General features: G+C 36.7%; 1 protein-coding gene across 3 annotated transcripts in view; it reads right to left on the bottom strand.

Moving 5' to 3' along the window:
• DPYD (dihydropyrimidine dehydrogenase) overlaps positions 1-24,414 on the bottom strand; it is a 982,193-nt gene that overhangs the window by 424,295 nt on the left and 533,484 nt on the right. For all 3 annotated transcript variants that reach the window (XM_058303142.1, XM_058303141.2, XM_058303140.2), the window contains exon 14: positions 507-671. In XM_058303142.1, the coding sequence (XP_058159125.1) occupies positions 507-671 (165 nt within the window). The remainder of the gene's footprint in view (positions 1-506; positions 672-24,414) is intronic.

Below are 24,414 nucleotides of genomic sequence, written 5' to 3'. Positions count from 1 at the left end.
TGCAATAGTTGTGCATAGGTCATTTTAAAAAACAGGCTTATAATTGATTGTTGACTCATTTACTATGAGCCTGTTAAAATTATTCGAATTATTTCCTATTGAAAAAATATTAAGCTATATCAGAAGATATTCTGCCTCAGGTTTATATTTTAAAAGATTTATAGCCTGCAATGTCTTCCTAAGGTCATCACCTTCATAAATACTAGGCACCTACAGTAAAAACCAACTCAGTAAAGTATTTCATTTCTCTTCCTTCTGCTTATGTAGATACTTCTTCCACCTACATGGCACCCATTTATAACAAAGCCTTGCTTTGTGTGGATTTTTATGAGCTCTTGAGCTTTTCTTTCTTTTTTATCTTTCTATGCATCAGCAAAGCAACTGGCAGATTCTTTAATAAAATATATTATACACATTAATATTTATAAGCCTATGAATTGGATGGTTAAATAAACATTCACCAACTTATGCCAATTCTCTTGTTTTAGACATTAAATCACACTTACATTGTCTGGAAAGTCAGCCTTTAGTTCGGTGACACTTTGACACCAATATGCAGCCGTTTTCTCACTGATGAGCTCTATGTTCAAGAAGGAGCTTTGTCCAGGGCCATACACGGGGCCAGAGGTGGTCCCCCGGGTGATTCTGGGTGAAACATTTGTCACAATGTCCTGATGAAAAAATAAAGATACTGGGTCTCCTCTTGACAAAGAAAAACTATCATCTTTATTATAATGCTCATTTCCATATGACAATATTTTACCAATTCCCTTCTCCCATTTGTACAGAATAACTTTTTAATATACTTTAAATTACAGTTGAACATAAACTATTTACCAATGAAAGGGTAAAATGAATATTTACTAGTTTTATTTAAATACTTGCTGTAATTCTGGGATTGACAGTGAAAAAGCAATATGTATATGTATTTTAATTCCATTACACTAGCTTTGCACATAAACATTTTTAATTTGCTTGCAATTAAATAATAAATAAAAACATGACAGTTAAATTTTAACAATATCATTTCAGTCAATTTAATCTAAGTATCTCCAATCAGATTTTAACTCCATAAGAGTTAATGTTTGTAAAGAATTTTTTTTTCCTAAAAAGTAATTCCAGTGTAAATCAGCTAACGAATGCATATTAGTATTACTGGTTCATCAAACTTTAACACATACTCAAGTTAACTGAGTCAAATTACCTATAAGATTGTAACTATAAATTCATATTCGAAGAAAAGAAATATACTTTCCCAAGAGTGAAATGATAGTATCAATAACTTCCTGATAGCTATAAACAGTAAACAGTAAAATTAACTTGCTTGTTAAGTGTAATTAACAATCCACAACTCCTTCTAAAGCTATATTAACAAAGAATAGTAACATTCTTACATTACTTAAAACTAAAAAGAATCAATAAAGGAAATGTTTCTTTTGCCAACTTCCAATTAAAATTAATTTTGAGTAAAGGTCATTTAGCTAAAGATTTATCAGAATTAGTCATTTAAGTACCCCTCCTCACCATCTTGTCACTTTTAGTGAGATAACATGAACCCCCATTAGTATATAGCAATTAAGGTCAATTTACATATTTTAATTAAGAACCACCCCATATAAAACAATTAGCGTAATAGGCATACTAACTGGATTTCATAACATTTGGACGTTTTTCCAACTAGATAGACAGGAAACCTTAATTAGCATTAATTAGTGCTGATCTGCATATGTTTGATAAGGCATACCCTTGCCACAAAAGATTATTTATTCCTGAATCTGCCAAATGCTACAGTTGCAGAGGATAAAAGGACTTTTCTTCACATTGCATGTTAATTTTGGGTAATTTACATTCACTTTTACATTTGAATTAGTATATTATAAAATAAATGGTACAAATATTACAATAAAGCCTCCTTAAATATGTATATTTTTACTTATAGGAATCATGCCAGTTAATTTTTTACTAATTAAGCCATTCTACTCTTATTGTAATCATGTGTAACATCACCAGCCTCACTTTGATTTACTATTGTGAAACCATGCTACAAATCCAAATGGGTAAAATGACAGGTAGAATCATGCCAGGAAGCTGAAGGCTGGGGGGTCAAATGTCTATATTGGCAAATGTTTAAAGTGTGTTCTGCATCCCAGTAGGTGGCTTTTCTGTAGCTCAGCCAGTATGTACGCCAGCACTATCAGGGTCTGAAAATACACTTCTGAATGTTTTTCACTCAAACGAGGCTGATTTTCAAATTTTCAAGGGCCACACTCTTTAGTCTTGAGGTCCAAAATAGGCTACAGGCTTGCATGCACAGGAGCACTTGGCCAAAAAAGTGAGTAGAGGACCCAACTAGTTCACCAAGCCATATGCCCAGGCACTGGGTCATGTCCATAAAGGAAGGGGCACCTTTGTTTAAAATGGCCTGTCCAGAAGGGGCATTGTTTTGTAATTCACTGGCTTAGAAGAGGCACTTTGTGCTCATTCCACAAAATTGGCTTGTGCGCCTGCAGCATCCCTGCTCCTGCCTGTTCTTCAGGTCTTAGCTTTGACTTCAGTCCCTTTGGAAATCCTTTCTGACTTCTCCAACATGTCTTAGTAAGATGTTCTAACTCATATCACCACAGGAATGTATAACTTCCCCAAATGGCACTCTTATCACTCTGTATTGTGATTGTCCATTTTCTTGTCTATACCTTCCACTAGAGAGTAAGCTCTGTAAGAAAAGAAACTACAATCTGTTTGCTATTATACTCTCAGCTTCTCGCCTAGCCTTCGGTAAGTGCTCAAGTAATGTTTCTTGAAGAAGCCTAAATGAAAATACTAGGCACTAGAATAGGTATTGCCCTGAAACATGGGAACTATAAGGTATTTATTACTAGCCCCATTCGTTCCTGAACAGACAAATGGGTTTGGACACTGGTTCTTTGTTTGGATCTCTGTACTACTCCATTCCTCTAGAACTGGGGTCCTTACTTCCTCTGCCAATTCTTCAGCTGCAGCTGAACACAGCCGTCCTTGGCTACATCCTGGTACCAGGCTGTGCTGTGATGTGGACTGCCCACTGCTCTACCTCCCTTTCCCATTCCTGCTTGCTATGGAGCCTCCAGGGCAGGAAACAGTGTTGAACTTCACATCGTAACTTTTAAGGTTTTCTTGAGTGCTAGTCCTATATTGCCACATAATTCTAATCTCTAGGACCCAACTGTCCCATTCAAATACAATCCAAATCTTAGGATTTTCTGGGTAGAAGTGTATGTGAAGTTCTAACCTGGTCCATGGTCACCAGAGGATTTCCTAGATGATTTGCCTTTTCAAGTTCTTAAACCATATATGGTTGCCTCTGTGTCTGGGACCACATCTTCACAGCAGATGTAGGGTTTGTAAGAAATGTTTCATATAAAATAAGAGACTGAATAGAAGAAAATACACACATACTGTCCATGGAGAAACTTAATAAGCCAGGAATGCTAAGTCCTATGCTACTTACAGTAACCTTCTTAATAACTAAGCCAGCAACCCACAATAGCCAAAAGAGTCAATAAGCTGGCATGCTTAACAGGAAGACATCAAGAAAATACTTCTTTCTCAAAATGTCTCCTAAGGTGTGATCATTAAGAGTGACACCTTAAAACCTAAAATTCCACCATTAGGAATTTATCCTTTGTGTATTATGAGCTAGGTTTATTGTTAATGTTCATATTCTATTTTTCTCTTCTACAGTCCTGTGTTAACTGTAAATATCCCAAAGGAAGGTTATCAACTCCTTCACCAAGATAATAAATAGAAGGTATAAGGCAAATCAAAGGGAAGTTTAACTGACTTTATGATAGGGAATGTTTCTCTAGGTCAATTTTCTCTCTCCTTAATTCAGGCAGAGAAAAAACATTTCTAGTAATTGTCCAAATTGTAGATGCTTACTACATAGAACTTGTCAACCATCAGGGACACAACTGCTACCATCATAGCAATTTGAAATTTCACCATACTCCAAATTCAATTAAAGTGTCACAATTTTAATACTGTCACCCAGTGATAAATCTGTAATAGAAATTTTATTATGTTTCTTTCCCCAAATCAGTCACGGTTGCTACTACTTTGCCAAAAACCTCTTCCTCTGACTTGTAATTTACAGGAATTTTTAAAATTAAATGAAAGATGAATGAAAACTTGGATACAGCCAATTATCCTTGGTTATGTGATTAGAAGTTAGAGCTTCAATAACTGGACAATCAGTTACTAAAGCATTTGACCTAGGAATATTAGAATTTGAACATGACTTTATAAGAGAATATTCTCTTTTAATATTTAGTAGCTAAAATATATTTGCATTGCTTAAGGGAGTTAATATAACAAAATAAACATATTCAGGAATAGAACAGAAATGAGCTCATTCTATGCCCTAAAGAAAATGAATTACCACAGCTCTAATCTGGGCATTAACAATATTCAGATAAAAAAATGTTTATCAATAAGAAAGGCATAGAAGATATCTCTGCTTTATGTGCTATTCTAACTACCACTGTAAAACTTAGTGACCTGTTAACATTTGATGTAATGATAGTGATTTTTCCAGTACTAGAAAAAAGATTTAAATGATAAAGAGACTAATCACATTTTTTTTAAGTTCATTTACTTGACCTCTCATACTAACAAACTATACTGTTTCCACGGTTACAACTGTAAGATTAAGATAGTCACAATGAAGACTAGAAAAACAATTGTAATCCAACGAAGTTGAATGGAAACAAAAAGTAAAATGTTCAGAGTACATCATCATTATATATACTATCATGGATAAATTCAAGAAATATTGAATGTAAAGAACAAGCTAAAGGAGAAGACATAGAATATGATACCTCAAACAAGCAAACAATCCAAAATATTATTTAATGATATATACTTATGTGATTTAACTAGAAATATTGAAAAAGACTGAAATCAATTTTATGATATAGGTTACATTACAGCTTTAATTTTTAGATTGAGCTAACAAATGTTATATTAATTGTAACTATGTAATCTCACTCCTGTAATTCATGGCATTGGCTGTGCATTATTGGTTATTAAAAACTGTCTTTAGTCACAGAGCAAATTCCTGTTTCCCACTCCCTAGCAAGCTCCTATTTTCCATTCCCCAGCAAGTTCTTGTTTTTCACTCCCTAACAAGCTCCTGTTTTGTTTCTCCCCCTTATCTAAAACCTAAAAAAACATATACTGGATGGAGAAGCCTGAGACCAAGGACACTGGAAGGAGCACTAAGTGAGCAAAAATAGCAGCTGCAAGCTAACCCCTTGTAGCAGTTTGATATTGATGAATTCCAAAAAGAAATATTGGATTATGTTTGTAAACTGATCTTTTCCTCTGAGCATATGAGGTTATACTGGATTCAGAGATTTACTTGATTAAACAATTGTGTCAGGAGGGCATTGACTCCCTGCCCCTTGTGGGTGGGGACTCACAGATAAAGGGCATGGCAAAGGACAGAGTTGAGGGTTTCTGATGTTAGGCTGTTAAGGTTGGAGTTTGATGCTGAAGACTTAAGCTGGAGCCCCAGGAAGTAAGCTCCCAAAGGAAAGAGAAGCCAGACCCAGAAAAAAAGGAACCTTGAACCCAGAGAAAAGCAAGCCCCAGGAATGTAGGAACCTTTGGAAGCCAGAACCTTCACAGACGTTGGCAGCCATCTTGCTCCAAATAGACTCTGGTGAAGGAAGTAACTTATGCTTTACGGCCTGGTATCTGTAAGCTCCTACCCCAAATAAATACCCTTTATGAAAACCAACCAATTTCTGGTATTTTGCTTCAACACTCCTTTGGCTGACTAATACACCCTTTCTCCCCCTCCTTAGATGCCCACTTTGCAGACCCCAGCTTGCAGGTAGACTCAGCCAATGGCATCCTTGTCCCCACCACTTTCTGCGCAATTCTAATAAAATCTTTGCCTTCTTTGTTAGAGGAGGCAGATTTGAGGATTTGTTTCCTGACCTCCACCAGGTTAATAAAATGCTTTCCTTTGTGTGATCAAACCTTGGTGTGGATTCCAATTCTGTGCACCAGGTAAAATAACCCAGGAAACTCATGTGGGACCCTTTCAGTATCAGTAAGGAAGTGATGAAGAATAATTCAGGATAGTAATTACCTCTGGTAGTAGGTAGAAGCTGTGGGAGATATTGGAGATGGTGGAGCAGAAAGGTCTTTCTGAAAGTATTAGTGATGTATAATTTTAAAGAGTCTTAACTCCGAAACTGTAGAAGCATATAGTAAAATGTACAATTTATCTTGAGCTAAGTGGCACTGTAGTGTATCTTGTTATAAGCAATAGAAAAAGTTTTATCAGCTTACCTGAAAACCAGTCACTAAAACCTTAGGGATATTTGCCCATTTTAAACATTGCAAGATGCTTCTATTAATTTTCTTGTTTTGTCAAGCAAACCTTTTTAATTATTTGGTTTTATAAGTCAGGGTTTCAAAAATGAAATGCACTGAAGAACAAACTCTCTAAAATATACTGCCTTAGAAATTAGTAGGATTTACCTATACATTATTCCATAAAAGAGAAGAACTTCTTTGCAAATAAGACTAGGAACAAATATCCTGTTATATAATATGATTCCATCATTATGAATCAGACATACTGCTTCCTGGGAATAGCAAAAAGTAAAATAAAATTCAATAGTGGCCCACTTTCCAGCACAACTTGCTATTATGAAAGAAATCTCTGTTTTATTTCCTTCACAAACTTAATATATCAATATTTTATTTCTCCTAAAAATAAACTTTATAAAGACCAGAATAATCTTTATTTGGTTATATTGGAGGTTGGAAGTGGGTTATAATGGGCATTTGTTTTCAATTTATGAATTTTTCCATCTTTGTGTCTTATAAAAACCTCACATTCAAAACATAAATTAGTAACAATTCACCACTTACAGAATTTTTCCATTTGGCATCAAGAACTTTAAATGTGTCTCTGTTTGTATGGAAAACACAGTAAGCAAGAATAACAATGGTATTCTACAAATTTAAGATAAACTATAAAATAAGTTATGACATTGAAATTGCAGAAATAAAAATAATTACGATTTTTGTAACACAAATCTTTCATGTCCATCATCTCACTTAATCCTCATAACAATATCACCATGCCATTAACTACAAAACAGTCTTAGAGATATTAAAGTGACTTGTCGATGGTTGAACAGCTGATGAGTATTAGAAATGATACTAGAATTTGGGTGAATTTATGTGTTATAAGTAATAACGATTTTAGCGACTTCTTAACATTTGATGTAATAATAATTAGGACTGTTTTTATTTTTAAGAAAAAGAAATCAACTCGAAGGAAAAAAAATAACAGCGTGATAAAGTGAGTGCATTTTTCTTAAGAGAAAGGAATATTTCACATAATGCAAGGAAGCAAATGAAGCTATGCATAAGTAAGGGATGTTTATCTGTCTCTTCTCTCTTTTTCTATCTGCACATGCTTCATCGTTCTTCTATATCAAGAGAGCATCTTCTGTCTCAGATCATATAATAGAACATAATCCCCTGACGAGGTCCAAGTTCATAAGCTACAGGTGCAGCCACCACAAAAAAACGTGTAATTTCTCAAGCCCAATTTTAATCCCTGATGGTAGAGACTCTGATAGATTTAAGATGGCTTAGACATTTAACTGCTCTAATTAACTGTGTCCAACAGGGTAGAATCAATTATAATTCACACAGCTGCTAGAGGGCTCAATCAAATCAACAAAGAGAGAATAACCAAGAGCTAGCACAGATAGTCACAAAGGGGTCTACTATACCAGGGCGACTCTATGTAGGTTCACCTTAGAAAGTGTAAAAGAAAATATCATGTGGGAAGCAGACTTGGCCCAATGGATAGGGCGTCCACCTACCACATGGGAGGTCTGCGGTTCAAACCCTGGGCCTCCTTGACCCATGTGGAGCTGGCCCATGCGTAGTGCCGATGTGTGCAAGGAGTGCCCTGCTATGCATGGGTGTCCCCTGTGTAGGGGAGCCCCACGTGCAAGGAGAGCCGCCCAGCATGAAAGAAAGTGCAGCCTGCTCACGACTGGTGCTGCACACACAGAGAGCAGACACAACAAGATGATGCAATAAAAAGAAACACAGATTCCTGGTGCCACTGATAAGGATAGACGTGGTCACAGAAGAACACACAGTAAATGGACACAGAAAGCAGACAACTGGGGGCGGGAGGAAGGGGAGAGAAATAAATAAAAAATAAATCTTAAAAAAAAAAAGTAAATGGATACACAAATTGTATTATGGGGAAGTGGACTTGGCCCAGTGCTTAGGGCGTCCGTCTACCACATGGGAGGTCCACAGTTCAAACCCCAGGAGAGAAATAAAATTAAAAAAATAAATCTTAAAAAAAAAAAAATACCTTGTGAACTCAAAATATAATTAACTAGGAAAATGGCTATAAAGCAGATATAATGTTTATCATTTAGTAAAATGCAAGCTCCCCATAGTAGTGACTCAACTATGATAATCCATGTCCTATTCCTGTGTCCTGTGATCTTCAAGATCAAATTTCTAAGAACCTTAGAAATCCTGACATGTTTTAAGATACAATCAAAATTTTAGAATTCCAATGCACTGGTATGCTTGGCAGTGTCAACACAAAGTGTCACGTAGTGTGCTACTCAATCTTAGTCTTGGGCTGGACTGAACTGAATGAATTGATTCCCTATATAAGTAAGATTAGATAGTAGAAGAAGTAGGAGGAGTAAAACAAACAACGATAACAAGAAAACAATGGGTTCTAGAGTAACTAGAAAGTCAATTTTGACCTGGTTAAATGTAAAGAGGGGAATGATGAATGGAAACCAACTATGCTGAACATCTACTAAAAGTTAGGGAAGGAACTTAATGATCTCCAGTGCTCACCCTGTGCCAAACCTTTCTCACCTTTTGGAAAGTGTCCAAAGTCTATTGGATTTGGTTTCTATCTACTCCAAAAAATGGAAGATAATTTTGTTTTACACATAATTTTCTGGTAAGATACTGGCCACACACTCATGCAGCCATTTTTTTTTTCTTCTTTCTCCTTTTTGAAAAGCTCATACCCTAAAAATGGTTAATTTTGCTCTTTGGCTTTTTCATGTGTCAAATGAAGTAACCATCACTATACTAGAGATTACGGGATATTAAGTGAAACAATATAGCACATATCTGACATATGATATTTGGCAAATAAATATTTGTTCATTAATAAACTCACCAGGTTAGGAAACAGTCAAAATTTAAGTTGTGAACTTTCAGGCAACTGGCTTTAACTAGAGCATGGGATGAAGCTGGGAAAGCAAAAGGAAATGAAGATGGGAAGATTGTACAGAGTTGGGTCAGATTGTAAAGAGACTTGAGTGACTGTTCGAAGGAGTTGAGACTTTTTATTTTGCAGGCTTTGAGAATCCATTGTTTGTTCTCCTATTCAAGTTATTAATACCAATAGCTCACAGCAGCTGTGCATTCACAGAGATAAGTTTTACAAGAAACAGATGAAGAGCTTTTTCAGTGCTGATATCAGATGGATTAGAACGTGATTAATCAACAGACAGACTGATTAAATTATTGGGTTCACTGTTCAGATAAGAGGTTTTGGATACACTCTGCCAAACTGTAATTAACTTAAAAATTTCTGCTGGCCCGCTTATAAAATGATCATGTGATATGCTTTGAAGAAATCTTTTAAAGCCCAGAATAGCAGCTGTGAAGGTGTAAGCATGAGTCAGATCTAATCATTATTAAGTATCTTCAACTATTAAAGCCAAATTTTCATTGAAAATGATATTTTCAAAAAAGTTCACATTTTATAAAACTCTATAAATTCCCTTGATCCTACACCAGGAGTCACTGAAAATGAAATGGTTATTATTTAAGGAAGGGAGTATCTAAAAGAATCAGGAGTTTTGTTTTTACAATAAGGAGAACAGGGTATTGAGAGAAACCCTTACTATATCCAAAAGAGCACACCAGAAATAATGGATACGATATGGAAAAATAAACTGATGTATGACTAAACTGGTGTCAAAGTAAGGAAATTTCTCAATGATAAGAAATGACAGTAAAATAGGGCTCTATAAGAGAAATCCAGCTGGAGCATGATGTTTGCCCTCAAGGTTTCTGACATTCCCTGGGGTCTAGAGCCTGGGTTCTAGTGGTTTCCAAACACCTCAGACAACAGGTCAAGTCAGGGACCTAAGCATGGTAGGAAATAGTTTAGAAATAGCCACACAAAGCTAGAACCAACACAAAGTGATACTACTCTCAATTTGTGGATTAGAAAATAACTGAAAGTTAATGGTGGGATATGTGTCCAGTTTAGCCTTTATTATGTATAAATAAGAAAGTAAAGAGAAAAGTTTCCCTTAAGCATTTAAACTATCTGTAGGTCCCCAAATCCTCACATAGAAAAGTGATTTAAAGGTTGTTCCAGGTCATGGTGAATGAAGTAGAGGGAATCTCATACCCTTCTGGAGCAAGGTATTCTACCCCAGGTTTCTCCCTCTGAAATCCCCAGGGATTAATTTCCAAGGAATGTGAACTCACAGTAAAAGAAAACCACTAAATGTACAAGAAAAATACATCACAAATGAAAGTCAATAGGAAGAAAACACTACCAAATCAGATCCACACGCAAAATTGCAGTTAATAGGATTATCAGGTATAGAATATAAAATCTAATATTATATTAAATATTAATTCTTTATTTGCCTATAGTGTAATCAAGGAATAAGAAACTCAAAGCTCACCACAAAGACTTAAAATATAACCAAATAGACTTTTTAGAACTAAATGAAAATAGTAATAGAAAAAAAAAAAAGGGCACCACAATAATTTAGGGTGAACAAAAGGAGGATTAGGCTTAGCTGAAGAGAATTAATAAACTGGATGTTACAACTAGGAAAATTACCTGAAAGTCAGCACAGAAAAATAAGATGGACAAATATGATAGGGAGGTTGAAAGATGGAGGATAGAGTGAGATGGTAAAAAAAATCTTATTGAAGTTCATAGGAAGATGATGGGGAAAATTGGAAGAGGCAATATTTTAATAGATATTGTCAGAGAATGTAAGAGAATTGATGAGAGACACTGATTTTCAGATGCAGAGACACCAACAAACTCGGGGGGTGGACAAATTAAACATAGAAATTGATACCTCAATGCCTTGTAGTAAATAAACCACCACCAAAACAAAAAAAGTTGATTTAAAAAATAACCAGGAAAAAAAGACGACTTACAAAGGCAAAGGCTAGACAGAAGATTGACAGCTAATTTGTGGGCAATTACAATAGAAGTCACGAGAGAGCAAAATAATTTCTAAAAAGAAGAATGTTAACCAAAAGTAGCATATCTTGCAAAAATTATAATCCAGGAATGAAGATAAAATAAAGATATTTTCAAGCAAAAAGAGTGATGAGCAAATAGTGCATGGCATAGAAAGAGAATGAATTAAAATTACATCTTCAACTAGGAGGAATGTGAGAAAACAAATATTGAAGACCAATAATAAAAAAGCAAATTGCATAAAATATATATTTTATTATTACATTTATATGAAATATAAAAACAGGCAAAGGTAGCAGTACATTGTTTAAGGATGCTTATGTGGCAAAACAGTATACAAAGCAAGAAAATTATTACCAAAAAATCAAAGACAGTCATTATTTCTTGAGGGAAAAAAGATGTGATTAAAGAGGGGCATATGAAGGGATTCAAAGGTACAGGATATCTTATGACTTATTTCTTATCCTGTGAAATCAGTATGAGGATCGTCATTCTTTTATTTCTTAAACTAGATATCTACATTATATATATATATATACACATATACACACACACACTCTTTTGTAGGCATACTCTATTTCACGATAAAAGAAAAAAGGCAGAAAAAAAGAGATAGGATATAAAACAGGAGTTGGCAGTATTCTGGAGTGAGTCAGCCCTGGCTCTAGAATTGTTTTTTTGTGCTTCAATATTACTACCTCTGGTGATATGACCCCAGATGATGTTTTAGAATGAGTCCTGATTCTAGTCATTCCTCTAATAAAACAGTGAGGCCGGATGACATGATCCAGTATCAATACTTTCTGTTGTCACTAATTTGAATGCCAAAAAGTCATTCATCCATACAACCGGTAAATATTTCAGATTGGAGATGTTGTTATCTGAAACTGTTTTTAGACCATGAAACAAATTTATGATGTACAGATAATTCCAAATTCATGTTCAAAATCACCTCACATAGACAATGGAGGTCCTGCCCTGATCGAGATGGTGGAGTGGGATATTTCAGGGTTCCGTCCCTCCAGAAGCTTTGAACAACAAGCAAGAACTGACAGAAATATATTTCTCAAAGCCCAAGAAAGCACTTAAAGGACTACAGTAATAGGGCAAGCACAGAATCAAGAAGAAAATAAAAGCTACTGGCAAGTAGTGGGATCTCCTGGTGCCATGGCTGGCTCCTCTGCATGCCCTCACCAGCTCCATGTGGAGTTCCTCCATGCTACCAGTGCAGATCTGGTCCTGGTTCCAGAGGGAGCAGAGTAACACTTGTGGACGTACTGAGAGCATGTATGTCTGGCATAATCTACCTGGTGGTGACCTGAGGTACTGAACCAATTGGTCACATGCCCTGCACATAGAACACAGTGCAGAGAGAGCTCCTAAAGAACCCCACAGGGCAGCTGTCAAGCACTAGGTAGAGAGGGGATTGCTGGCTGTAGGACACACTGTGTGGTAACTGGGTCCATGAGGAAGTTGTTTCCTACAGAAGAGGAGACACTCTGTAGAGAGGGAGGGTTCTCACTGCCACATGCACATTCCAAAGATAAGACATGTAAATAGAAAGGATCAGGGCTTGTGCCAACCTCATTGCATAGATAAACATTGGAAGAAAGCACTCCCACAGATCAATCTGCAAGGACTAGGTAAGGTGCTTTTGTTTTGTTTTGTTTTTTCTTTCCCTTCTCTTTATGTTTGTGAGCTTCTGACATTAAAGGAAAGCTCTGCCACAATGTTTGTTGGATACAAGCATAAGAAATAGATGCTGCGGAGTCTATATCCCAGTGCCAATACAATAAAATGTCAAAATATCCAGATTTCAGCAAAGGATTACAAAACATGCAAAACAAAACAGGAAGAGAATAACAATATTACGGAAAATATGAAAAAGAACTGAACATAACAGTAACAGAAATTTAAAATTTCCCTGTGGGCTTCAGCAGTAGATTGGGCCTGGCAGAAGAAAGAATCGGAGAACTTGAAGAGAGGACAAATGAAATCATCCAGTCTGAGAAGGAAGAAAAAGAAATAATGAAGAAAGTGAACAGAGCCCAAGGAGCCTGTGGGACTCCATCAAGCATACCAGTGTATGCAATGTGGGAGTCCCAGAAGGAAAAGAAAGATAGGGGAAGAGAGAATATTACAGGAAATAATGGCTGAAAACTCCCCAAATTTAACAAAACATGAATATATACATCCAAGAAGTTCAGTGAACTCCCAATAGGTAAACCCAAATCCCATGTCCTGCCATGTTGTAATCTAACTGCTGAATGCCAGAAAGAGAAGATTCTGATAGCCGTAAGAGAGAAGCAACCTGTCACAGAAAAGAAAGCATCAATAAGATTAAACACCAATTTCTCGTCAGAAACCATGGAGCAAGAAGCCAGGGGGAGAACATATTTATAGTGCTGAAAGCAAAAAACTGCCAAGCAAGAATTCTACATCCTGCAAAACTGTCTTTCAAAAAGAGGGAAAGATCAATACATTGCCAATAAACAAACTCTGAGGTAGTGCATCAGACTGACCTACAAGAATGCTAAAGAGAGTTTCAGATTACAAGGACAAGACTATAGATAATAGATCAAAGCCACATGAAGAAATAAAGATCTCTGGTAAGGGTAATAACAGGAACATACATAAATGCTAGCACTATTATATTTTTAATTTCTAACTTTACTTTCTTTTTCTATAGAATCAGGGAAATACGGAATGTTAAATCAGTGATTTTAGATGCATAATGTATAAACATGCAATTTGTGATAAAATCTACATAAAGGTTGAGGAAAAGAGGGGTATAGAAATATAGTTCGTGTAAACTATTGAAGTTCAGTTGGTACCAACAAAGGAGATTGTTACAGATTTAGGATGTTAAATTGAAACCCCATGATAACTACAAAGAAAATATCAGAAAATATCTAAGCTAATAAAGATAAATTAGAGTACAGGTTGTCAGGGGTCAGGGGCAAGGAAAATGAGGAGTTAATGCAAAAGGGGTTTCTCTTTGGGGAGATAGGAAATTTTAGTAATAGAAGGTGGTGAGGGAACTGCCAGAGAGTGAATGTGATTTAATTCACAGAATTGTATGTTTGGGGATGGTTGAGATGGTAAAGTTTATGCTTATGTGTTCCCACAATGAAAAAAAAAAGAGGAACTAAACAGATAATGACAATTAAGGGCAATACATGATCATGAATGGGATCTATCAAGGCAACAAAGAAGGCTCAGAAGGACATAATTGGTACATATGAAGAAATTGGAATATAGACTGTAAGCTTTGTATCAGTGTTAAATTTCTTGAACTTTATAACTGCCCTTAAGGTGGATACATAGTGAGTATTTTTCTCCTTTTTATCTTTTTTCTTTTTAAATTCATAACAAACTATATTATATTTAGAGAATTTTTAGACTATAGAAAATTTACATCAAAAGTACAGGGTGCAAAAGTGTGGAGGTTAAAAGTATAGGGGAACATTATACTTATAAAATTGTACTGTGCAAAGTGTAATCCATAATGTAAACTATAGACCATGGTTAGTAGCAAGGCTTCAATATGTGTTTAGCAATTGTAACAAATGCACCACACTAAGGAAGGATGATGCTAATGGGGAAAATGGGGAAGGGAACAGCAAAGGGGAATCCCTTATATTTTTGATGTAACATTTATGTTATCTAAAGCTTCTTTAAAAATAATAAATAAATATATAAAGTATAGGGGAAAATTATGTTGCGTGAAGGAAGCCAGGCACAGAAGGATAGATATTGTATGATTTTACTATTATGAACTAAATATAATGAGCAAACTCATGGAGTTATAGCTAGAATATAAGTCACTAGAGAATAGAACGTGGTTAGGGATTGGAAAGCTGAGGTATAGCCTGTGCAGAATTGGTAAACTGTTGTATGTAAATATTTGGAAATAAATAAAAATGGTGAAAGCACATACAGGATTTGTAATTAGTAGCACTAACATATGAGCATGATAGTGTTTTTTTTTTTCTGGAGTAATGTTAAAGCTCTAATATTAAGTGCAGTGATGAATTTGCAACTTGGTGATTATACCAAATGTCATTGCTTATACAGTTTAGATAAATTATATGGTTTATGAACAACAATAACCAAAATAATGGGGTTGGTTGGGGGAAAAGAGCACCTAATATAAGATATGGACTATGGTTGATGGTGGTACTTTGATAATCCTCTTTCATGGTTTGTTACAGATGTTTCCGAACAATGTGGGGTATTTGTGGTGGGGAGATATATGGGAGCCCTGTAGGATGTTATGCATGTTTGCTTTGTAAGTTTATAATGTTTACTACACACTTATTGTTTATGTTGTTCATGTAAAAATGATATACTTGAATAAATTGTTTTTAAAATGGAAAAAAAGTATAGAGATTCCTATATGATATGCCCTCCTCCCTCTCTCTCTCTCTTTCTCTCACATACACTGTCTCACAAACACACACAAACACACACAAACACACACAAACACACACACATTTTCCCTACAGGGAGTATTCTCTTTTTTTTTTAAGATTTATTTATTTATTTATTTCCCCCCACCCCTCACCCCAGTTGTCTGTTCTCTGTGTCCATTTGCTGCATCTTCTTTGTCCGCTTCTGTTGTTGTCAGCGGCACAGGAACTTGTGTTTCTTTTTGTTGCATAATCTTGCTGTGTCAGCTCTCCGTGTGGGCTGAACTATTCCTGGGCAGGCTGCACTTTCTTTTGTGCTGGCCGGCTCTCCCTATGGGGTGCACTCCCTGCACGTGGGGCTCCCCTACACCCCTGCATGGCAGGGCACTCCCCGTGCACATCAGCACTGCACATGGGCCAGCTGCACACGGGTCAAGGAGGCCCGGGGTTTGAACCGCGGACCTCCCATGTGGTAGACGGACACCCTAACCACTGGGCCAATTCTGCCGCCTATAGGGAGTATTCTTGATCTTAGGGGAAGTACATGGCAGTATGAACTATTCAAGAAGCATGATATATGAAACCTACACTCAAGTGCTCAGAAAATTGATTGATAGAAAGATAGATGGATGGATAGATGGATAAATGGACAGATGGACTGACAGACTGAGAGAATGATATGGCAAGAGAGGCAAAATGTCAGAATTGGTAGATGAGGGCATATGAGGGATAGAGTTAGGCTGGCGTTCTCTTCATGGAGTTTGTACGTTTTTGTAACTGTCCTGTAAGTTTGAAAATAGTAGAAAATAAAAAGAAAAGTCACCTCATATAATATGCACTAAATTCTGGCTATCTTAGGGAGTCCTCTAAACCAAAACAAATTGACTAAAATGGGAAGACATAGTATAAGGGGGGAAAACTGTTTATTTCTGCCATGAATCTGAAAAACCAACCAGTTAAAGAAGCATTCATTTGAGCAAATATACAAAGTCAAATGCCCCCAAATGTAAGTTAAACAGACATGAGATTTAATAATTAAAATAATAAAGTTTAAAGTCTGTTTTCTCATAATTCTAACATCCCCACACAAAAGCATTCTTTCACACATTACGCCATAGGATGCTTGTATTATAATTACAAAACACGATTTAAAAAATGTATTATGTCCTACAGCACTTAGCCTTGACAAACAATTACTGGATATCACATTCTACTGAATACAAAAAGCAATTTTTATCACAAGGTTAAAATTAGCCTTGGAACAATAAATGCTTTCAAAGCTATTCTAAACTCCAGATTGCTTTGCACCAGTCTCTTTTGAGGAAATGCAAACAAGTAAACTGAAGGACAGTTGAAAAACTTCCTGTAGTGTCCTCTAATTTTTTTTTTCAAGTTACATTTAATTTTCATAAGGGATAATCATGTTACCTCTAAAAGGTGATCAATAAGGCTCCTTATAAAGTAAGGTTTTATAATTTAAAAGCAAACTAAAGCCAAAACAAATAACCAAGCAAACAAACAACAACAGGGGGAAAATCCTTCAAATTCTGTGTTATTCTTGGTAGGACTTTATTTTTGTATTTTTGATATTTAATGTAATACATAAGGTGCCCCGCAGGTGTACCTTAACATCAAGTAGTTGGAAAAGTCTGTTTAAAACAAAAAATTATTTTATCATGCTCACTTCTGAGGAAGAATGGTAGAAAAAAAAGGGAATGAAAAAGTATTTGCTCAGACAAGAAAACTGAAAGCAAACAGAGACTTGTTCGTTTACACTCATTTATCCGTTATCATTTACTTTTTATTCTACTCATCCTTAGAAGGCAGTATTATATGTAGAAATTCATAATTTATTAATTTAATGTTACTTTAAGCAACACAAATATTATTTATGAAAAAAGTTGTAATAAAAATAATAATGAAATGAGTGGGTTAATGGAAAGAGCTGAAAAACCCATACAGGTTGAGATCAAATTAGTTTGGGTCCTACTAAATGCTGGAACTTTTATAGTAAAAATTGGTTAAAACAGTGATGTAAGACCCAACTACCAGCTTTCTGGTACAGCCTGAGAGATCTTCAGATTGTAGAGGGAACAACATGGTGGTTAGTTTTCCTTTGGGCTATAATCACAGCCCAACTTCCAGTGTATTCAAAATTAATTAATTAAATGGCAACAATGATGACAATTAATACATTTTAATTGCAAATGAATTCATTTTAGTAATGCCTGGCTGGGTGCCATGATTGATAAATGTGTCTCCAAATGATAGCTTAAATTTGCCCAGTGCTTTACAATCATCATCTATGCTTTCACAGATACAATTTTATTTAATGCCATTAAACATCCTATGAAATGAGGGAACATTTCCCAGGGGTGTTGACTGGGATGTCTGGGGATGGATGGAGAATTGTATGATCAAATCATCTTGGGAAAACACAAAAGATACATGCTTATTAAAGGCCTTAAGATATCCAGTACTAAACTGACCTGTCTAAATTTCCATAACCTATTATTTCACAATAATCCAATAATAAATGTTGGATTTAAAAATTATTTTTCATGTATTTTCAATTAATATCAAGAAGGACATTAATATTTTATAGAAAACAGATTATATGTATTCATGCCGGGCAGTGGTGTCCAAAGTTTTTGATCATGTAACCTATCAAGGAAACTTTGGCACATGCATCTCCAAATAAAACATTCAAAATAGAAATCAGAAAAAATGAGCTAAAATAATAATATAATTTTCATACTTTGTCATATCCTAATACTTTAGGAACTCTGACAATTTGAAATTTTGTGAATCCCAGAAAAGATCATGTTCTTTGACCTAATCCATTCCTGTGAGTGGGGGAACTTTTAATGCATTAGATTCAGTTGAGGGACCTTTTGATTAGATTAGATTAGACCACCTTTTGATTAGATTGCTTTAGGGCTTTTGGACTATGCCAGAGAGGCATTACCCAGGTTGAGTTTCTCCCCTCTTGCTGGAGACTTATATTAGCAGAGAACTGAAAACAGAAATACATAGAGAAGACAGCTGCCAATTTTACCCTGCCATGTGAAAAAGGACTCCAGAACTGCCTACAGTTAAACCCTAAGAAGCCGAGAGAGAAGTCAGAGGCTGGAACCAGGGGAGAAGCTGAAGCAAGGGGCCCCCAAGCGGCTAGGCCCACAGAGCAGCTGATAGAGAAAGGAGAGAGATGGGCAGACCCACCACTTGGCCTTACCACCCGGCAGGAGTCCAGGATCCAGCAGGTGACCTTTGGTGAGAAAACATCTCTGATGCTGCCTGGGTCTGGACATTGTCACAGCCTCAGGTTTGTAAGCTTTTATCCTAATAAATTCCTTTTATAAAAGCCAACCTATTTACAGTATTTTGCCCCTAGCATCTTTAGTAAACTACAACAGGGACTTTTGAACCCAAAGTCAACAGGAGAAAATTGAAAATCATGTGTTCCAGTGCAAAAAGAAGAGGAATCTGTCCAGAGAAGAAGCTAAAAATCTGCCTGATGAAGGACAAGGAGATCATTCAGAGCAGGAGTCAGCAAACATCTATTGTAAAGAGTCATATAACAAATATCTCAGCCTTTGCGGTCAATATGATCTCTGCTGGAGTCACTCAACTCTGCCACTGGCACATGAAAGAAGGCATAGACAAAATGTAAGGAATGAGCATGGCTGCGTTCCAGTGAAACTTGTATTTGCAGACTGTAACATCTGTGTTTCATATGCTTTTCACATGTCACAAATATTTCTTTTGGTTTTCTACCAACCACTTAAAAATCGAAAACTCTTAGCTCATGGCTTTACAAAAGCCAGATTTGGACCATGGGCTGTAGTTTGCAGACCCCTGGTCCCAAGCATGGAAGGGGCAGATTAAAGAGGAAAGACAAGGATGACTGAAAAAAGAGGAGGTAAAACACCATTCTGATTTTCCTCCTGTTTCCAGGGTGAAGCGTAAATAATTGGTCCAAGGTGTTTCTGTTTCTTAAGGTTTAACATGGAATTTAGGGGATGCAGATAATTTTAGGGAACTAGGTGGCTGGTGATTTTGAATGCTGTAATCATCACTTGGCCATAAGACATGTAAATTGCCTGATGTTAGAGTAAACAATAAACAGTTGGTTAATCGATGACAACTAATTCCCTAAATAAGTTTTTAGAGGAAGGCAGTTCAAAATATTTTTAAAAACTATGATGTCTTTGACAGGTTTTCTGGACACTCTGAAATTAGACAGGATGGCTTCACGGGCCTTGAGGTCCTCTGGAGAGTAACTTCCAATATTCATCAGCAGGAATCGTTTTTTGAAAGATGGTATAAAGGAACTGCTTTTTAACATACCAACCTCATTAGGAAAAAAATGCAGTGCTAATATCTGTAATGATAATACTACAAATAATTATTTTCAAATTTAGGTGGAGGTTACACAAACATTGTAGATCTCCAGAAGCATTTTATCTCCTAATTCTAAATCTAATAAAATCTCTTGGTTCTGATTACCAAAGGCTAAAGAATGAGTAATTTATGCACTGCATGCCTACAGAAGTACAACTGATCTGCTAAAATAGCCCCAAGGGAAGCTAAAATTGAAAAGAAAACGATAAATAAAATGCCAACATTTCCCCATAAATCTTGTTTACAGTTAGTTTTTATTAAAATATTATTATTACTGAACTTCTGAAAGCAAAAATAAAAGAATAGTTATAAGCTGCACTGATTAACACTAGTGATAGAGGAGAGAACAATTGAAATTCAGTCATTAGCATATTGATAAGTTTCTGTTTCTATAGCAAAATTAAATTCTACTAAAGGTCCATAACTTAAACTGAGTATACTATACTAACCATAGCAATGTTATGATCTTATAATTGGGTTACAGGGTCTTGGATAAATTCCATAATGGGGTTAATTTCTAAGTAATCATATCTTTTTTTGAAATTGTTACAAATCTAATACATAAAGAAATGTGGTCATTCTGGCATACCTGAACCATAACAAGAAAAGTATTTGATTGATTACTGAGATAAGAGTGAGGGTACGGGCTAGAAAGAAAAATACTTAAACAAGTGATTGCTTATTCATAGGGAAAAGTGTTTCAAATGTTACACAAAAGGGCTCTGACCTCAGCCAGGTCACATTCAGCATTTTTGTAAATAACTGATGGCTAGCTATATATAGACCTAGATATAGTCATAGAGAGAGCATGTTTACTAAATGCGCTGATGATATTGAGAATTACAAGGAGATAGTCCAATGGATTCAGTGAACAAATTAAGAAACACAGTCAATATTTATTACCCCAAACCAATCTCATCCATTACCCTTGCATTTTGGTGGCACAGTCTTTAATACAAAGAGATAGTATGATGGCTGCATTGGTTAAAAAGAATGATGCCAAATAACCAGAAATCACATTCTGATTCTTTCATCATCCTACTTGTGTCACCAGGTCAAGTAACAATCTCTTTCTACCTTATTTTCCTTTTTGGTAAAAACTAAAAAGATGTTATCCCAAAGAGTTATTATTGTTGCAAACATAAAATAAGGTAAAAACAAAGTGTTTAAAACAGCGTATGGCACAATATAAGTATTTATTGGTATTTTATGGTCTTCTTCTGTGCATTATCATTCTTTACTTTCCCACGGCTGCAATATACGCAATGTAATATTGATGTGTACCTAATCTATGGTGAATTTAGAACTGGCTGTTGGGGAGGTTATACATAGCTCTGAGCAGTACACCTGGCACCGAGATAGTGGAAGAACTCTAATCTTGAAAAGGACTTCAAAAGCTAATTTGCTGAAGCTGCACATGGTAGTGGTACTGTTGGATCCACAAGAGAATCATAAGATTTCTGAATTAGTTATCCTGGACACATGCCACACTGCTTTTCCTATAAAAGGGAAAGGAGCTGGGCTGGAAGGAAACTGTTATAATTTGAAAAAGATCTAGGCCATATATCCTTTTATGAAAAGTTTAATATAAAAACAGAGTGTGAGAGGCCTGACTCATTGATGAGAGTAGGTTTAGTGAGATCAATAAAATCTCTCAAAAAGTTGCAGACCACACACTGTTTCTATTTTCAATATGTTTTACAGGGGTAAATAGGGAGATCATAAAATCAAGGTAAGGTTCCCAGGACAGGGTAAAAAAAAAAAATAGCAAGAGTCTGGGAGGGAAACCAAATGTGTTGGATAAGGAATCAAGATCCAAAGAGATGCTGATGGGCCAGAGTGATATACTTAACATAATACAATAACAAGCAATAGGTGATATATATACACCACCTATTAGGAGATATTGGGGATTGAACCCAGGACCTCATACATGGGAAGCAGGTGCTCAAAGCACTGAGCTACACCTGTTTCCTTAGGTGATTATATTTTGAGTCTAAAACTCCAATACACAAGTTCCATGATAGAGAGGGTGCATTTTATTACCCACAAGCTCAAGAAAAAGTAATGGTGGGAAGCAGATGTGGCTCTAGCAATTGGGCTCCCATCTACTATGTGGGAGGTCCAGGGTTTGATACCTGCACCTCCTGGTGAAGGCAAGCTGGCCCGTGTGGTGAACTGGCTTGAGTGGAGAGCTAGACCATGCAGAGTGCTGGCCTGCGAGGAGGCTTCCCCACACAGGAGTGCTGGCCCACATGGTGTGCTGGCCAACAAGAAGAGCTGGCACAGCAAGATGATGCAACAAAAAGACACACAGGGGAGAGACAATAAGCGATGCCACAGACCAGGGAGCTGAGGTGGTGCAAGAGAATGAGTGCCTCTCTCCAACTCCAGAAGGTCCCAGGATAAGTTCCCCGAGCCGCCTAATGAGAATACAAGCAGACACAGAAGAACACATAGCAAATGGACACAGAGAGCAGATGGGGGGGAGGGGGCAGGGTGAGAAATAAATAAGTAAATCTTAAAAAAAAAAGTAATGGAACTTTTATTTCAATATGTGTCAAAAGAGGGTTACACATAAAAGTACTGATTATTTTGATAGTAATTAGTAGTATTTAGAAAAAGGTATGCAATTTCCCCACTCTTTTCTGAGCTGCTTAGAGGACTGTCTCCAGTTTTAGGCAGATTAGAACACTTAGAGAAGAAAATGAGAAAAAGGGTGAAGGGATTTAAAGTCATGCCATGAGGAATAGTTAAACAAAATTAGCATATTTAACTAGGAGAAGATAAAACAAGGGACATATAAAAGCTAGTATCATGTTTTTGAAAGGATAGGCATACATTGAAAGTTTAGAGTTGTTCAAAATCAACTTAAAATGGGATAGTATGCAGAATAATTAGAAACTGCTCAAAAACATCTTGATTGCATTTTCTAAGATCCAAAGCTATTTAAAGAGGCACTCATCTATTTCTTGAGAGTTCTACTATTAGAAGCATTTTGAAAATAATGTAATAGACACCTACTAAATTATCTACACAGCACCATTTTTCTGAAATTTGCCTTTACACTTTTTCATCTACAAGGCAGCATGCATCATAGCTGACTTCCTACTCCAAACTCCTGGCATACACTTTTTAAAAAAATATTCCTCCCCCCTTGGGGCTTTTTGTGTGCTGTCTGCTCTCTGTGTCCACTCGCTGTATGTTCCTCTGTGTCTGTATTTATTTTATGCCCCCCCCTTGTGGCTTGCCTGCTGTCTGCTTTCTGTGTCCATTCGCTGCAAGCTCTTCTGTGTTTTTGCTTGTCTCCCTTTTTTTTGTGTGTGTGTTGCCTTGCTGAATTGGCTCTCCATGGTGCTTGCAGGCCAGGTGGTGCTCTGCAGCGTGCAGGCGAGCCTGCCTTCACAAGGAGGCCCCGGGATGTGAACCCAGGGCCTCCCATATGGTAGACCAGAGCCCAACTGATTGAGCCACAGCCACTTCCCTGGAATATACTTTTTTTTTAAAGATTTATTTTTTATTTATTTCTCTCCCCTTCCCCTGCCCTCCACCTGTTGTCTGCTCTCTTGTGTCCATTTGCTCTGTGTTCTTCTTCGTCTGCTTGCAGTCTCAGCAGTACTGGAAATCTGTGTCTCTTCGTTGCGTCATCTTGCTGCATCAGCTCTCCGTGTGTGCGGCGCCACTGCAGGGCAGCTTGCGCTTTTATCATGTGGGGTGACTCTCCTTGCGGGGCTCACTCCTTGCGTGTGGGGCTCCCCTATGCAGGCGGAGAGGCCTGTGTGGCACATGGCACTCCTTCGTGGCAGCACTGTGCATGGGCCAACTCACCACACAGGCCAGGAGGTCCTGGGTTTGAATCCTGGATCTCCTATAGGGTAGGCGAATGCTCTATCAATAGAGCCGCATCCGCTTCCCATTGATTGCTTCAGGGGAGCTAACCATAGAGACAGTTCAGTCTTGGTTCCAATGTTGGACTATACTTTCTTTCTTACTCAAGCTGCATTCTTGTCTTTGGGACCTGTGCACATGTCTTTTGTTTCTCACTTGGATTTAAGTTGCTGTCACCAAAACAAGACTAACATATACATTTTGGTAAGGGCATGAATTGAAGCAAAATTGTGGGATGAAGTAGACAGAGATGATAAGCCTCTAAGTTGCCTTCTAATTGATATTTTACATTTTTGTGATTACCTATTACCAAGAAGCATTTATCGTTTTTTCTTCTTCTGACCCTCCCTTTCCCCCTCCCCTGCCCTGCTGTTTTTGCTATGTCCATTTGCTGTGTGA

Source organism: Dasypus novemcinctus, chromosome 9 (assembly GCF_030445035.2).
Source record: "Dasypus novemcinctus isolate mDasNov1 chromosome 9, mDasNov1.1.hap2, whole genome shotgun sequence".
Lineage (NCBI taxonomy): Eukaryota > Metazoa > Chordata > Mammalia > Cingulata > Dasypodidae > Dasypus > Dasypus novemcinctus.
This window is presented reverse-complemented; position numbering and strand designations above follow the sequence as displayed.